This window comes from Dendrobates tinctorius, unplaced genomic scaffold (assembly GCF_039654945.1).
Source record: "Dendrobates tinctorius isolate UK_male_01 unplaced genomic scaffold, ASM3965494v1 ptg000083l, whole genome shotgun sequence".
NCBI lineage: Eukaryota > Metazoa > Chordata > Amphibia > Anura > Dendrobatidae > Dendrobates > Dendrobates tinctorius.
The window spans coordinates 23039337-23057167 of NW_027361751.1; the positions used below are offsets into that span (position 1 = coordinate 23039337).

The window sequence follows — 17831 nt, forward strand, 5'->3', positions numbered from 1 at the left end:
CGATCCCGGGGCCGAGACACGAACTCTATCTTGTACCCTGAGGATACAACTTCCCTGACCCAGGCGTCTTCTACCGAAGCAAGCCAGACGTGTCTGAAGAAAATGAGTCGGCCTCCAGTTGGGAAGGCGCCTCAGAACTTTGTTGATAGTCATGCCGATGTGGACCGCCTAGTTCTGGATCTGGAGGATCTGCCCTGGGAGAAGTGAGATCTCCAGGAGGGAGTGGGCCTAAAGGAGACCTTCTTCCTATCCTGGCGTGCTTGCGGCCTTTGTTGGTTGGAAAAAGGTTCTGCCGCCGTGACGCGGCGGAAGGACCGAAAGGGCCGAAACTGACGCCTTGGAGGTGGTCTACGAGGCTTGGACTGAGGGAGAAGTGAGCTTGTGCCCCCAGTGGCGTCCTTAATAATCTGGTCCAGCTGGGAACCGAAGAGACGTGCTCCCTGAAAAGGCAGATTGGTAAGGGACTTTTTTGATGACAAATCCGCCTGCCAAGCCTTAAGCCAAATTGTACGCCGGATTGCAACTACATTGCTGGATGCTTGAGCTGCGCAAGACGCGGCATCTAAGGAAGCAGAGACCAAATATTCCCCTGCATGGGAGATTTGGTTGCTAGCTCGGCCAGTCGCTCCAGTTGGGCTCCATCAAGAATACCTTGCAGCAGATCCTCCGCCCAAGTAGCAATGGCCTTTGCTACCCAAGTGGAGGCAAAGACCGGACTTGGCACCGCCGCAGCCGCTTCGAATGCTGACTTTGCTAAGGATTCTATGATCCTGTCGTTAGAATCCCTTAGAGATGCCACACCCGAGATCAGAAGAACCGTGTTGTTCGATAGTCTGGACACAGGAGCGTCTACCGAGGGGGAAGCCAACCAGTTGTCGGTGAGCTCTTGAGAATAGGGACACAGCACGCTGAGACGTTTTCCTCTTTGAAAACGCCTGGTCGGATTTTCTCTTTCCCAGGTAAGGAGCTTGTCAAACTCAGAATGAGAAGCGAAAACTCTGGAAGGTGCTTCTGCCCGTCTGAACGAAATCTCCTGATCTGAAGGTTTTGCAGGGGAGTCTGTGATCTTGAAAGTGTGGTTGATCGCTGCAATGAGGTTCTGTACCGTAACCTTCATGTCCGCGATATGGTCCGAATCCAGCTCTAAAATCCCTTCGGATGGCGCGCCCGAGAATTCTTCTCCTGATTCGGGGGAGGAGGCACGGGAAGGAGACTGCTGAGAAGGACTATGTGGTGAGATGGGGCGAGGGGAGGATTCCGGCTGGATGTCCTGCCTGGGCCTTTTGCGGCTCATGCTGGCTGGCTCAGATGGAGCCTCTTGTGAACTGCTGGATCCTGCAGAAGTGTCCAGGGGCAACTTATCAAGAACGGCCACTAGGGACTGAGATACCTTGGTGAGATCTTCCACTGATTGTGATAGAGACGAAGCCCAGTCAGGAATGGGGGATTCACTCTCACGTGGAGCAATAGGGGGGCTCCTGGGCGGCGGACTCAATGGGATTGCTGCAGTCGAGGCAGAGGAGAGTGGACTGACCTGAGGGAAGTTTTCAAGAAGAACATGCAAAGTACTTGACTAAAGTGCAAGAGGAAACAGGGGGACGGGCACGATCAGGCTTAGAGTTAGACATAATGAAGGAAAGCCACTGAAGCAGTGCCGGAAGGTTGGGGGACAGGAGGCAGAGGAGGGTGTCAGTCTGCAGTTGCAGAGCTACTCACGGTCCGGCGTCCTGTAGATCCCTCCAGCAAGCGATAATGCACAGCTCGTCTGGACTTGCAGGGCCACAGAAGATGGGACGGAGTCCGGCTAACAGGCTGAGAAAATGGCGGCAGCCTGAGGGGAGCAGGGTAGGAAGCGTGCGTTTTCCTGAGAACGAGGAAGATGAAGGGCGGAGCTAACTGCAGGAGCTGAAGATGGCGCCGCCCGCTAATAATAGACAGGCTAGTAGTGGGTGGGCTGAGCGTCGCCTTCGGGTCTCATAATACCGGGAGGAGGCGGTGGGCGGGCCTAAAACGGGCGGTAGAGAAAACCGCCTGAGAATGAGGGCGGGGGGCGTGGCCGCGACGCAGAGCAAGGCCCAAAATGAAGCCGGGGCCTGTAGTAAATGCGGCGGCCGCCGAGAAGCGCGGGGCGGCACGGAGGCATCGCATCACTGCCGCGGCGACCGCTCCTGAAAGGATCCCTGTATGAAGCCTGGCTGCCGAGGAGAAACAAGCTAAGTGCAGCCGGGGAAAGGGGGGCAGGGTGGGAAAGGGATTTGTCACGGTGTCCAGGCTTCTCAGAACTGCTGATAGGAGCCGTGATCCTCGGGGGATATGCTCAGTGGCCCCATACTTACCCACTGCCTGATCCGTCTTCTGAAACCTGGGAAAGGAAGGTACCTTCGTCATCCTGATTTCATGATCCTTGTAGAAGGATGTCCGTGCATCATCCAAACCGACAGACTCTGGTAGGCGAGTGGGTGGGAGACGGGGGACGAGGACCAGTCTGGATCGCTGACACGCACTTGTGTTAGGCTCTTGGTCCTGCTGTGGAGAGCTATGAGGATACAGGGTGGCAGTACACGCCGTACTCATAGTCTCCTTGGGGGACTACAGATGTGACCGTTCACTCTGTATCCCTCCGGAAACCTGCAAAGAAACGACGCACACTGAGGTTGATATGGGTCTAATGAAAGACCCGTGTCCACCTCCTACTGACACTAAGCTAAACTGAGGAAATTAGTGCCGGTCGGTGGGGTGTATACTGCGGAGGAGGAGCTAACCTTTTTCTGTGCATAGTGTCAGCCTCCTAGTGGCAGCAGCATACACCCATGGTCTCTGTGTCCCCCCAATGAAGAGAAAGAGGACTAAATCAAAATATACACACATTATATATATCTACACATGCAAAGTTAGACATCCCATGTGCCAGTCATGTGAAATATAGAAATATAGTGTAGAAGCCTGGCTGCAAGTGCACTGGGGGGTGTCAATATGCAAAGAAAAAGTAGTCCAAGTGCTTTGACACGCCCTCGGTGCACTTCCAGTCTAATTTGCACAGCATTTCTACACTTGATATCTCTGGCACATCGAATTTCTTCAACGATAAAAAAAAAAAAAAAAAAAGGATTGTTTTATTGAAGGCCTGTACAGCCATACCACTGCTGCCATATGTAAAACACATTGGAGGAATATGTAAGAAAGTCCAACCTGCTAACGCTGCGAGACTTTCTGGTGGAAGCGTGGCTTTTTGAGGGGCTCCTAGACTGCTTATCCCTCTTTCTTCTATCATTTTTTTCTTTGGTTCTTTCCTTTTCCCTAGCTTTGCTCCGGTCTTTGTCTCTCTTTTTCTCCCTGTAGGAAACAAGATTAATATAATGTTAAAGTAAATGAAAATTAAACTTTCCACCCTCCTCTCACATACTTCCTGGTAGAAACAAGAAAGGACAATATGTTACACAGGGAAAATATCAGTCATGTGCTGCTAATTAGTCCACTACAAAAAGACATTTTATTTTCTCCTCAATAGTGCCATCTAGTGTACATTACAAGCAATATTTTTTTTTAAAAAAAGTAATGCAATGATAAAATCATATGGAAAAGGTTTTGCTTCCAGATATATGGTAAACTATTACCTGATATAGCATAAGTGAGAAAATAATAAAGACAAAACAGACCAAATATTTAGGTCTATGCTCTTTCAAATAGTGAAGCGTATGAAAGTGCTGGTGGAATAAAGCTATTAAAGGGTAACTGTACTATCAAGTAACTTTTCAGAATAAGCAGTTTTGTGTGTGTACATGAGGTACAACACTATTTCTGGCCATTATAAGACTCGTAGCCTGCATTTTCAATTATTTTCCCCTCCGCGGTCTCTCTCTAATCTCCAACCTACTGGGAGCCTGGAGGAGGAGATGAGCTACTGTGATCTCCACATAGGCAGCAGTGCAAAGAACAAGTGGTTTCTCTGCGCTGCTGCTGAAGATAAAAAAAAAAAAAAATAGAAATCCTTCAAGAGACACAAACTTGATGCGATTTTATCAACGCGTTTCAAAGTCATCTGACTTCTTCATCAGATTATCCTAATTGGCCGTCTTACCACTCAATGGGATGTCCTCCTTCTACTGATGGTGCATTAATAGCATCACAAACGGAGATCTAAATTCCAATTCTTATCAAGTTTGTTCATACCTTGAACGCGATCTGCTTTTTGACTTGCGTCTGTCTCTTGATATAGAATGTTTCTTATGGGGACTTTTGGATCTCCTGCGTTCCTTATGCCTTGACCGTGAACGGTTCTGTGACCTGCTTCTGAAACAATATTGACCTGTTAAACAGCTAAAAATTCATGTCATGGTTATAAAAGGACCTATTAAAAGAAAGGTCTATAAAAAAGTAAAAATATGGAATCTCCATATTTTTCTACTGAGCACACATGCATGATCAGTAGAGCCAAGAACACATTTGTTTTGGGATGGACAGGCTTTGGACAACAGCTATGTGATGCTTCCATAGCTGGCTGTGCTGCACTGGTTTCTATTCACTGCTACAACAGTCACAAAAAGAAGAAAATAACTGATCTGGTTGTTTGCGTAGTCCTCACCACCTGAGGCCTCTGTATAGAGAAAGACATCCCCAGCTCAGGCACTGGGAATACCCAGCTATACATGCCACAATGTATCCCACAAGTCACCAACGCGAGCATGCTGTTACCTGTGCTTTGAGTGTGACCGTTTCCATCTAGATCTGGATTTGGAATGAGAACGGGATCGAGTTCTGGAGGGATTCTTTATATTTTCAAGGGGTAACCCAGTTTCTGTTGAAAATAAAATAAAGCACCTTAATTAACAAAAGACATACCATAATATCAAGAACAGGAGAATATTGCAAATAAAGGAACATAGGGAAACTAAAATTGCTTGTTAGCCTGTGAAGTTAGCACGAACTACTAGCTACAATACATGGCACAGTGCAACTTTAAGCCTCCATCCTGCAGCTTTGGGCTACACCTCCCGATGCAGAGGAGGTTCTCCGGCTCACTTCTGCATCGAGAGGGGAGCGGTGTTCATAATGTGGAATTGTCAGGCGCCGGACAGGAGTCATGCATCACAGATATCATTCACACATTCTATTCAATCACTAGGAGTAACACACGACACCCCTCCATCATGTAGATTTCCTGGCGGTCATCTGCTGGTACAACATTGCTGACACCAATCAGCTCCGGATGCAAAACTTAGCGGCACTGGAGAACCCCTTCATCAAGGCTGTCTGTTCACATTTCTTGCTTGTAGCCCGTTTCCACTTTAAGACTTGTCTCATGTGAACGTATCCCTCCCAGTAATCCATGCTGGATGTGAGGTCTGTGTCATTTACTTTTGTCAACTCAGCTTCATTCCTTTCACCTGCTACAGCCCATGATGCGTCTGTTCTCCTCTGTGCTAATGTACACTAATGCTGTGAAACGTGTCATTTCCCTCTCCCTCTGCAGTCTGTGTGGCCCTCTCGACCTGCCACTCACACATAGCCACTGTAGTCGCTCCCTACTAACCCACCACATAGCTTTGTGTGTGTCCCCACACAACCGTCAACTCGGTGATCTGTCTTTTCTTTTCCAACAGTTTATTGGGTTTTTAAATTTAAAGTGTAGGGAGGGACGGAGAAGGAAGGGCAGGGAGGGGGGGAAGGAACGAGGAAAGGGGAAGGAGAACTCAAAACAGAACATACATAACATAACATATAGTTAAAGGCTAGCAACATTTTAGCCTGAAAAGCAAGGGAATCATCCCTTGACAAATAGCAGTATCATAAAGTCATAAAGATACACGGATCAGAAGAGACAGTGCAACGACATAACATATCATAGGCCTAAAATCTGGTTATTAGATCTATTTAGACTAGTGAGGGTGGAAAGGCCTGGTCCCACCTAGACCATTTCTGGTAAAACTTACCAAAACTATTATTAGATAAAGCAAATTTAAGTTCCAGTGCTCTGTGTTGAGAGAGTAATTTGATTACGAAACTAGAATTGGGTAAGGTGGGGCTTTTCCAATGAAAGGCAATACAGTTCTTAGCCACCATACAAATGTGTAGGACAATAGATTGCAGAGTTCTATCTAAGCATTTGGTATCCAGAGAAAGTAAGGCCAATTGAGGTGATAGAGTAAATGTAAAACCTGTGAGTTTAGAAATAATGGTAGAGGAAATCTCAGACCAGAAAGCCATCACTGTAGGACAGCTCCAGAAAACATGTAACAGGTCCCCCCTGAAACCGCATGTTCGGTGATCTGTCTTTTCTGAAGCCTTGTATGCTTCCCACACTTCGTATATACTTTCACTCCTCCTGGCTGGTACATCCGAGGCCGGTTTTACACTGTCTATATTCACTGACCACGCTCAGATCGGAAGACCTGGCTGAACCGTCTCACAGACATATATGAGTTAGCAGCTGGACTGGGTCTTCCAATCCAAGTGCGGTCAGTGACCATGAACAATGGACAGAAGAAGTCAAGAGTAGAAAGAGCCAAGTTGTGCAGACCTTCCGATCTACGACTGATGTGAGGTCTGTGTCATTTACTTTGCTCTGCTATTAGAAGTGGAAAGGAAGAACAAAGACAAAAGAATCTAAATAATAAAAATATTGGAGAAAGAGAAACCAATCACAAACTAAAATGTTTCTATACTAATGCACAAAGCGTGGGCAACAAACAAGGAGAAATGGAACATTTCTTCTTGTGTAGTGCAAGACAGGGAGGGGGGGGGGGGGCAGTTGAATAAGCCCCGCCCATCGGACCGTACCGTGGCAGTTTACATACATCTGAACCGATATAAAAAAGGTATTTATGCATGAAAGATGTGGGGTCAGGGGAAGCAAAAGTACTAAGAGAATCCTTATGTGACACACAATTGAATGATATCATTATATGATATCTCAAAAAAGGGGTAACAGATTCCCTTTAAAGACAAAAATGTCCAGGAAGGATGGGAAATCTTGAAAAACGATGTTCTCAAGGCACAATTGTTAACAATTCCGAAAAGAGGGAAGAATAGGAGGCATTTAAGGAAACCAGGATGGATGAACACAGAACTGAAGCACATGCTAAAAAGGAAGAAAGAAATGTTTATAAAATGGAAACAGGGAGGCATATCTAAAGAAGAATATAATGCTGTCTGCAGAAATTGCAGGGCACGAATCAGATTAACTAAATCTGACAATGAATTGAGGCTTGCAAGAGACGTCAAAAGCAATAATAAAGGAATTTGGGGATATGTCAAAAGTAAAAGAAAAGTCAAAGATGCTATAGGATTTTTACAGGATGAAAATGATGAAATGGTAAGGCCTCTTTCACACTTCAGTTTTTTGCATCAGTTATAATCCGCCAAAAAGGCGGACAAGCGGATCCGTTCTCAACTGATGTGAACGGATGGCACAGGATCCGTTTTCAGACGGATCCTGAAAATGAAGAAATTTAAAGGAATCGCTGGCTGGGAAGGAGAGGGGGAGAGGGGGAGAGAGAGAGAGAGAGAGAGAGAGAGAGGGGGAGAGAGAGAGAGAGGGGGAGAGAGAGAGAGAGGGGGAGAGAGAGAGAGAGGGGGAGAGAGAGAGAGGGGGAGAGAGAGAGAGAGGGGGAGAGAGAGAGAGAGGGAGAGAGAGAGAGAGGGGGAGAGAGAGAGAGAGGGGGAGAGAGAGAGAGAGGGGGAGAGAGAGAGAGAGGGGGAGAGAGAGAGAGAGGGGGAGAGAGAGAGAGAGGGGGAGAGAGAGAGAGAGGGGGAGAGAGAGAGAGAGGGGGAGAGAGAGAGAGAGGGGGAGAGAGAGAGAGGGGGAGAGAGAGAGAGGGGGAGAGAGAGAGAGAGAGAGAGAATTTTTTTTTTTTTTTGTCCGGCACCCAGAAAGAAATTCGGGTTAAATCAGTGTTTGCAGGATCCGCCAGAGAAAAAAACGTTACAAGCTCCGTTTTGAAATTTTTGAGGATGGTGACGGACAGCAACTTTTGGCGGATCCTCACAAAAAACGGATGCAACGGACAGCAATCCGTCACAATCCGCCATTAATGCAAGTCAATGGGAAAAAAACGGATCCTCAAAAAAAATTTGAGGATCCGTTTTTTTTCAAAACCTGGCGGATTGTGACTGATTGTAAAAAACGGAAGTGTGAAAGAGGCCTAAGACAGGATGTTGAGAAGGCCGAACTTTTAAATTCCTATTTTGCATCTGTTTTCTCTCAGAAAGGAAATGTGACATCAACTGTTCTTCACTGTCCTATTAAGGGAATAGAAGATTCCATGATATCTATAAACAGAAAGATAGTGAGGAAACACTTAGCTAACCTAAATGAATTCAAGTCTCCAGGTCCAGATGAATTACACCCAGAGTACTGAAGGAGATAGCAGAAGAAATTTTTGAACCCCTCTCCATAATCTTTGAAAATTCTTGGAGAACAGGAGAAGCCCCAGAAGACTGGAGAAGAGCAAATGTTGTTCCTATCTTCAAAAAGGGGAAGAAGGTGGACCCAGGCAACTATAGGCCGGTGAGTCTGACATCTATACCAGGAAAGATATTTGAACAAATTATTAAACAACATGTATGTAAGTACCTAAATAAGAATGAAGTGATTAAACAGAGTCAGCATGGGTTTGTAACTAATAAGTCATGTCAGACTAACTTAATTTCCTTCTATGACAGAATCACTGATTGGGTGAATCAGGGAAATGCTGTATAGTATATCTTGACTTCAGCAAAGCATTTGACAAAGTATCTCACACAATCCTTATTGAAAAAATGACTAGGTATGGAATGGACAAGGCAACTGTTAGGTGGACTCATAACTGGCTTAGTGATCGGACAGAAAGAGTGGTCGTAAATGGCTGCACAGCACAACCAGTTGGAAGAATGTCTCAAGTGGGGTACCACAGGGCTCTGTCCTGGGCCCTGTATTGTTCAACATCTTTATCAACAATTTAGATGAAGGAATTGAGGGTAAACTGATTAAATTTGCTGATGACACAAAAATAGGAGGGATAGCTAATACTAGAGAAGAGAGAGAGAGGATTCAAAAAGATATAAATAAACTGGAGCAGTGGGCAGCAACTAACAGAATTGTTTTTAACAGGGAAAAAGATGGATTTTTGGTTCTTACCGTAAAATCTCTTTCTTGGAGCCTTCATTGGGGGACACAGAATACCATGGGTGTATGCTGCTGCTGCTAGGAGGCTGACACTATGCAAAAACAATAAAATTAGCTCCTCCCCGGCAGTATACACCCACCGACAGGCACTAAGCACCTCAGTTGGTGAAAAAGCAGTAGGAGAAGCAACGAGAAAAAACTCGAACCATATGTACCAACCCAACAAGGGACTCTAAGACCCAACACGGTACAACTGAAACAGGGAGGGTGCTGTGTCCCCAATGAAGCCTCCAAGAAAGAGATTTTACGGTAAGAACCAAAAATCCATCTTTCTTTATCGCCTTATTGGGGGACACAGAATACCATGGGACGTCCCAAAGCAGTCCCAAGGGTGGGAACAGCAAAAAGGAACGAAAGTAACCGAAAGGCTCAGGTCGGCCGGTGAGCCACCGCCGCCTGCAGAACCTTCCCACCAACCACAGCATCAGACGAGGCCTGGGTATGAACCCTGTAGAACCTCGTGAAGGTGTGCAAAGATGACCAGGTTGCAGCCTTGCAAATTTGCATGACCGAGGCCTGGTGACGAGCAGCCCACGAAGCCGCCACAGCCTGGGTGGAATGAGCTCTTACTCCCGGAAGGGGCCGCTTTTCCTGAAGACGATACGCTTCCAGAATGGTAGAACGAATCCAGCGAGCGATCGTGGATTTGGAAGCCGGAAGGCCCTTCTGGCGACCTTCAGAGATGATTAGCAAGGAATCGGACAGACGAAAGGAAGAGGTCCTGGCAAGATAGACACGCAGGGCTCCAACTACGTCCAGTTTGTGGAGAGACTTCTCAAGAGGATGAGATGGAGCCGGACAAAAAGAAGGAAGGACGATATCCTCATTGATATGGAAAGCGGAAACCACCTTTGGAAGAAAAGAAGGAACGGGCCTGAGGACGGCTTTGTCCTGATGGAGAATGAGGTAAGGGGAACGACATGACAAGGCCGCCAATTCAGAAACTCTTCTGATGGAGGAAATGGCGATCAAAAAGGTGACCTTCCAAGAGAGAAGGGACAAAGGAATGTCCTGGAGAGGCTTGAACGGCGCCTTCTGGAGCGCGCTAAGAACGAGGTTGAGATCCCACGGGTCTATTGGCGAATGATGAGGGGGAGCCACGTGGGAAACCCCTTGTAGAAAGGTCTTGACCTGTGGTAGAGAAGCTAGCTCTCTTTGGAAGAGGATAGAGAGAGCGGAAACCTGGCCCTTGAGCGTACTGAGGGACAGACCCGCGTCTAACCCAGCTTGAAGAAACCCTAGGATAGACGGGATAGAAAACGACATTGGGAAGACTCTTCTATCATCGCACCAACGGAAAAAAGCCTTCCAGTACCTATAGTAAATGCGGGAAGAGGCTGGTTTCCTGGCTCTGATCATAGTTTGAATAACCTGACTGGACAGACCTGATTCCTTTAGAATTGCGGTCTCAATGGCCATGCCGTCAAACTCAGAGACTGAGAATTCTCGTGGTAAAGGGGGCCTTGCGAGAGAAGGTCTGGACGGTCCGGAAGCCTCCAGGGAACGTCCGCGAGCATGTTGACCAGTTCCGCGTACCAAGGCCGTCTTAGCCAATCTGGAGCAACTAGAATCACTGGTACGCCTTCCGATTTTATCTTTTTGACCACCCGAGGGATCAATGCCAGAGGCGGGAACAGATACGGAAGTTGAAACTGGGACCACGGAGTCACCAGTGCGTCGCATGCGACGGCTAGAGGGTCCCTGGACCTGGCTACGAACTGCGGCACCTTGTGGTTCATCCGAGATGCCATGAGATCGACATCCGGGGTGCCCCAACGGTCGCATATCTGAGAGAAAACCGCGGGGTGCAGGGACCATTCGCCGGACGCTAGGCCCTGGCGACTCAGAAAGTTGGCTGCCCAATTTTCCACCCCTGGAATATGGACGGCGGAGATTGTCGGAACGTAACGTTCTGCCCAGCAGAATATCTTGGCCACTTCTGACATTACCTGTTTGCTGCGCGTGCCCCCCTGATGGTTTATGTACGCCACGGCCGTGGCGTTGTCCGACTGAATGCGGACCGGCTTGCCGGAGAGGAGGGGCTGCCAGTGAAGAAGGGCCAGGAAAATCGCCCTGATCTCCAAAAGATTGATTGGAAGGAGAGACTCATGTGGCTTCCAGCGTCCTTGGGCCGCTTTCTGATGGAACACGGCTCCCCATCCTAGAAGGCTCGCATCGGTGGTGATGATTTGCCACTGAGGCGGAAGGAAGGACCTCCCTTGGAGAACTGACGCTGGCCGTAGCCACCAAGTGAGAGACTGCCTCACTCTGAGAGGAAGCCGAATAGGACGGTCCAAGGACATCGTGGTCTTGTCCCAGGCTGAAAGCAGAGACAGCTGGAGAGGGCGAAGGTGATACTGCGCAAAGGGCACTGCCTCCATGGAGGCCACCATCTTCCCCAGGACCTTCATGCCGAACCGAATGGGAATGGGAGCAGGCCTCTTGAGAGTTCTGATGCCCTTGGACAGAGTTGTAAATTTTTCCTTTGGAAGAAAAACACGGGCTAGCTCCGTGTCGAATTCCATACCCAGAAAGGTCAGACGCTGGGTGGGGACCAGAATGGACTTCTCCTTGTTGACTAGCCAACCTAGGCGGCTGAGAGTGTCCAGGGTTATCTGAAGGCTCCGGAGACAGTCCTGGCGAGACGAACCCTTGATCAAAAGATCGTCCAGATAAGGGATGATGAGGATCCCTCTGGAGCGAAGGATGGCCATGACAGTCGCCATCATCTTCGTAAAAAACCCGGGGCGCTGAAGCCAGGCCGAAAGGAAGAGCTGTGAACTGAAAGTGGTCTCCCTGAAACGCAAATCGAAGATACTTCTGATGTTGCACACATATTGGAATGTGGAGATAGTCATCCCGAATGTCCACCGAGCAGAGAAATTCCCCGGGCTCCATGGAAGCAATCACCGACCGAAGAGACTCCATCCTGAAATGAAGAATCTTCACGTGGCGATTGAGCAATTTGAGGTCCAGAATAGGACGAAGAGAGCCGTCTTTCTTCGGGACTACAAAGAGATTGGAGTAGAACCCGGAAAACCGTTCGTCTGAGGGAACGGGAACAATGACTCCGGCGGAAAGAAGGGAGGAAATGGCCTGCAGAAAACCCGGAATCTGGGCCCGCTGTCGCGGAGGCCGAGACCGGAAAAACCGTCTGTTCGGGAGTGAAGCAAATTCGATTTTGTAACCGGATGCGACGAGTTCTCTGACCCAAGCGTCGTCTACAACGGACAGCCAAGCATCCGCGAAAAAGGAAAGTCTGCCGCCCACCCTGGAAGAAATTCCAGGTGGGGGTGACCCGTCACTTAGACGAAAATCTGCCGGAATTGGCTCCTGCAGATCTGGAATATTGTCCTCTAGATCTCCAGCGAGGAGCGGGTTTGTAGGAAAGTTTCCTCTAATCCCGCTCCGTGGTGGCAGGCGGCCGATCATGTTGAGTGGCTCTCTCCGTGGCAGAGAAGGGACGAAAAGACCTGAATGGTCGAAACCCCCTTCTGTTGAAGGGACGTTTTGGTCGAGACTGGGGAAGCAAAGTACTTTTGCCTCCAGTGGCATCGGAAATTATCTGATCCAGCTTTGCTCCAAAGAGCCTAGAGCCATGGAATGGCAGATTGGTAAGCGACTTTTTCGAAGTAGTGTCCGCATTCCATGACTTTAGCCAAAGGACTCGGCGTACAGCTACTATGTTGCTGTTAGCCCTTGCTACGCAGCCGGCCGCGTCCAAGCAGGCGGCCAAAAGGTATTTTCCCGCCTGGTTAATCTGATCTGCAAGATCTGCCATTTCGTCTTGAGGAGCTGACGCTAAGATGCCTCTGCGAAGGATTTTTGCCCAAGCGGAAATGACCATCGCCACCCAGGCGGATGCGAAAATAGGGCAGAGAGAGGCGCCAGATGCCTCAAAGATAGACTTAGCCAGAGATTCAATCTGCCTGTCAGTAGGATCTTTGAGCGATGCCCCGTCTGGCAGCGAGAGCACCGTTTTAGAGGCTATCCGGGATACTGGAGGATCTACCTCTGGAGCCTTGGACCACTTTGTGAGCAGTTCTGCGTCAAAGGGGTACAGAACGTCCAAATACTTGCGGCCTGAGAAACGTTGCTCAGGGCGCTCCCAGTGTTTGGCTAAGGTAGTATCGAAATCGTTGTGATTGGGAAAGGTTCGGGACGGAGGTCTGGCTCGTCTAAGGACAACCGAGCTTTCCTGAGCTGGAGCCTCATCCTGTTTAAGTTTTAGTGTTTGGAAGATAGCTGCAAGAAGACTATCGACCATGTCCCGCGTTTTAGAAACGCTGTTCCCCTCTGAGCTAGCTTCCGAATGAGAATCATCGCCTGACTGAAGGCTGTCATCCGAGGAAGGAGAAGGAGGCCTGGGAGCGGAAGGGCCCTGCGAGCTCGAGGACGAAGTGGACAGAGCCCGCTTCCTAGAAGACCTTCCCCGTCTGTCTCTCTGAAGGTCGCGGTCAGGTGCGGACGACTCACCCCGAGAGGTGGTCGGGGCAGAGGTGGCTGAGGATAGCTGAGGTAATCGTTCTAAAACCTGGACCAGCGACTGTGATACTTTTGTCAAGTCAGAAACAGACTGTGACATTGTAACGGCCCACTCCGGTGGTAGAGAGGAGGGAAGAGCGCCCTCCGCCCGGGACTCTGTGCGTTCCTGACATGCTGACATATTGGAAGGACTGCAGGGGGGGCAGAATGGAGACGACTGACCCGATGCCCACTTCTTTTTACAGCGCGCACAGGCGTAATAGATAGCGGTGGGCCTGAAGCAGAGATCCCCTGAAGGGTTGGGCATAAGTAAACTGCACTGAATGGCCGCAGGAATTAAGGAATAACTGCCGAGGAGAGCTAATCTTTGCCTCAGAGCAGAGCCTACCGAGATTCTGTGAGCAGCAGAAAACGCTGAAGTGTCCCCCAAACAGCGCAGAAAGGAGTGAAAAACCAGGAAATCCTTGTGCTGGAGGCTGGGGGTGGAGCTTAGCGGCCGCTCCATGACTGGTTAACAGCGAAGGAGAGGGCATGGCCGAAGGAGGAGGCTGGCATATCAAACGAAAAGGAGCCCTGTGATGGGCTAGTAAAGGCGCGCTGAAAAGAGCGCGCTCAGGAAGGGAGGAGGGAGCACAGCGATGAGGAGACTGTGAGGGAAAGTGAAAGTGAAGACGCCGCAGCCCCATGCCAGCGCCGACATAACGGAGCCGATCTGACAGTGGCCCTGGGAAGTCTGCCTCCCCTGCTTGTGACGCTGTGTGGTGAGTGGAGGAATCCCCAGTGTCTCCCTGGGAGTGAGAGGCAAGCGGCGTGAGCGCGCGGCAGGCAGAGAGGGCAGGAAATTCAAATAATTGTGGACCTGAAATCACAAAGGTCCAACTTCTGCCATTCACGGAGCTTATGCGGGGCCGGAGGGAACGTACAGGCACTTACCTGACGTCCCTGAAGAGGATGACCACAGGGGCCCACGGGGAAACGGCAGGCCGCTGGGGGGAAGGGAGTCCTCTGTACCCGCATCCTGCAGAAGACGGCTTGAAACACCTGCGATCGCCGTCTTCCTCTCAGCCCTGTCCCGAGAGAGGGGTGAGGAGGGGGATTCGGCAAGGACCAGCCACCTGTCCACAACCCTTATCACCGGAAGGCGATAGGGAAAAGTCCTGCCTGCGGTACTGAGAGTTGCGATGTGGGTGACACCACACTGCTCGCTCAGCCGCATGATATGGGAAATCAGGGTGACAACTACACCCTGTTTCCCGATGGAAAATAACCTAAAAGACAAAAGAGGGAAAAATTAAAAAGTTCAGACTAAACCTGAAAAGAAAAATGCGGATCTGGGGAGATCCCGGTCCGCCTCCTACAGACACTAAGCACAAACTGAGGTGCTTGGTGCCTGTCGGTGGGTGTATACTGCCGGGGAGGAGCTAATTTTATTGTTTTTGCATAGTGTCAGCCTCCTAGCAGCAGCAGCATACACCCATGGTATTCTGTGTCCCCCAATAAGGCGATAAAGAAATGCAAAGTACTACAACTGGGCAATAAAAATGAAAAAGCATATACAGAATGGGAGGAATAGGGCTAAGCAACAACACATGTGAAAAAGACTTGGGTATACTAATAGATCACAGACTCAATATGAGTCAACAGTGTGATGCAGCAACAAAAAAGGCAAATGCAATTCTAGGTTGTATTAACAGAAGCATACAGTCTAGATCACGTGAAGTCATTATTACCCTCTTTGGTCAGACCTCATCTGGAATAATGTGTCCAGTTTTGGGCACCACATTTTAAAAAAGACATCAACAAACTGGAGCAAGTTCAGAAAAGAGCGACCAGAATGGTGACCGGTCTGCAAACCCTGTCTTATGAGGAAAGGTTGCAGGATTTGAGAATGTTTAGCTTGCAAAAGAGAAGACTGAGAGGAGACTTAATAGCTGTCTACAAATATCTCAAGGATCATCTTAATTCTCATTTGCACAAGGAAAGACTAGAAGCAATGGGATGAAACTGAATGGGAGGAAACACAGATTAGATATTAGAAAAAACTTTTTGACAGAGTGATCAAAGAGTGGAACAGGCTGCCACGAGAAGTGGTGAGTTCTCCTTCAATGGAAGTCTTCAAACAGAGGCTGAACAGACATCTGTCTCGGATGATTTAGCGAATCCTGCTTTGAGCAGGGGGTTGGACCAGATGACCCAAGAGGTCCCTTCCAACTCTACGATTCTATGATGCAGAACAACTAGCTATGTGGAGAAATTAGGCAAATGGGGTGGGATTCTGAATGAAAGCGGTTTTGAAAATTACCATATAAAATTTATGAACTTAAAAACCAAATAAATAAAATGAGTGCAGAAGTATACATAGCCTTTAAGGCTGACATAATACTGATTACTAGATATCAGTTTCCGGTTATTGATAACAGCGAGAGCAGGTGCAGCTGATGGGAGTATTCATCAGCCGGTACCTGTGCTAAAAATACTTTTTTTAAAAATTACGTGGGGTCCCTCTATTCTTGATAACCAGAGCAGGCAAAACTACCAGCTGCGGGCTGTTATCTTCAGCTGTCAGCTTTATCATGGCTGGTTATGAAAAACAGAGTGGTACCCACAGTTTTTTTTAATTATTTAATTAAATAATAATTAAAAAAAATGTTGTGAGGTCCCCTCCATTTTTGACAACCAGAAAAACTAAAGCAGACAGTTGGTGGCTGATATTCTTAGACTGGTAAGATGCCATGGATATTGGCCCTCCAAGCCTAAAAAAAATAGCAGCACGCTGCCGCCCCAGAAAAGGCACATTAGATGCACCAATTCTGGCGCTTTGTCCGACCCTTTCCACTTGCCCTGGTGCGGTGGCCAGTGGGGTAGTGGTTGTGGGATTGATGTCAGCTGTTTTATGGCCGCTGACATCAAGCCCAGGGGTTAGTAATGCAGAGGCGTCTATAAGATGCCCCATTACTAACTCCAAAGTATGATTGTAAACCGGAAATCCATGGGTTCGCTCATCACTAGTGCTGATACGAGCAAGGGTAATCCCAGAACAATACTTAACCGTCAGTGCAGTCCAAGCAGAAGATGAAATATGGCTGTCACAAATTGGCATTTTTCAGGGACCTACCTTCACAATACAGGTTACTGTGTACTGACAACTCACTGGCATGTCCTACAAGCGTTTGCATACTATATCATCCACATACAGCCATATTGTCATGCTGGTATTTTGCCTACTAACAAGCGGCACATACTTACTATACCCTTTCTAGGTCATCCATTATAATAACACAATGAAACAAAGATTAAAAAAAAGCACCCAACTCACATTGCAGTCATGCTAGGAGTGCTGAACATGGCAGTCTGTTCACATTCCTGTATACTTATAATGAAATGAAATGAGCAGTAAGCTACAAATACCAGCCCTACACGGTCCACAGTGTCCCATCCACCCCTGCAAGTGTCAGTGGCAATAGGAACAAGTCCTTCTCATCAGTGTAATGTCTGCTTGACTGACCGTTATTAACCCCTTCACTACCAAGGGTGGTTTGCACGTTAACTACCGGGCCAATTTTTACAATTCTGACCACTGTACCTTTATGAGGTCATAACTCTGGAACGCTTCTATGGATCCCGGTGATTCTGACATTGTTTTCTCGTGACATATTGTACTTCATGTTAGTGGTAAAATTGCATTCAAATAACTTGCGTTTATTTGTGAAAAAAACGGAAATTTGGCGAAAATTTTGAAAATTTCGCAATTTTCCAACTTTGAATTTCTATGCCCTTAAATCACAGCGATACGGCACACAAAAAACTTAATACATAACATTTCCCACATGTTTACTTTACATCAGCACAGTTTTGGAACCAAAATTTTTTTTTGTTAGGAAGTTATAAAGGTTAAAAATTGACCAGCGATTTCTCATTTTTGCAACACCATTTTATTTTTAGGGACCACTTCACATTTGAAGCCACTTTGAGGGGTCTATATAATAGAAAATACCCAAAAGTGACACCATTCTAAAAACTGCACCCCTTAAGGTGCTTAAAACCACATTCAAGAAGTTTATTAACCCTTTAGGTGCGTCACAGGAATTTTTTGAATATTAAAAAAAAAAATGAACATTTAACTTTTTTTCACAAAAAAAATACTTCAGGTTCAATTTTCTTTATTTTACCAAGGGTAACAGGA

General features: G+C 47.8%; 1 protein-coding gene across 2 annotated transcripts in view; it reads right to left on the reverse strand.

Annotated features, from left to right (window-relative positions):
* Positions 1-17831, reverse strand: part of SREK1 (splicing regulatory glutamic acid and lysine rich protein 1) — a 96047-nt gene that overhangs the window by 15558 nt on the left and 62658 nt on the right. The window contains exons 8-10 of one of the 2 annotated variants that reach the window (XM_073584215.1): positions 4693-4795; positions 4171-4287; positions 3190-3333 (exon numbers count right to left, since the gene is read on the reverse strand). In XM_073584215.1, the coding sequence (XP_073440316.1) occupies positions 3190-3333; positions 4171-4287; positions 4693-4795 (364 nt within the window). Of the gene's footprint in view, positions 1-3189; positions 3334-4170; positions 4291-4692; positions 4796-17831 lie in introns of both variants that reach the window. The other variant, XM_073584214.1, reaches the window with a different exon arrangement.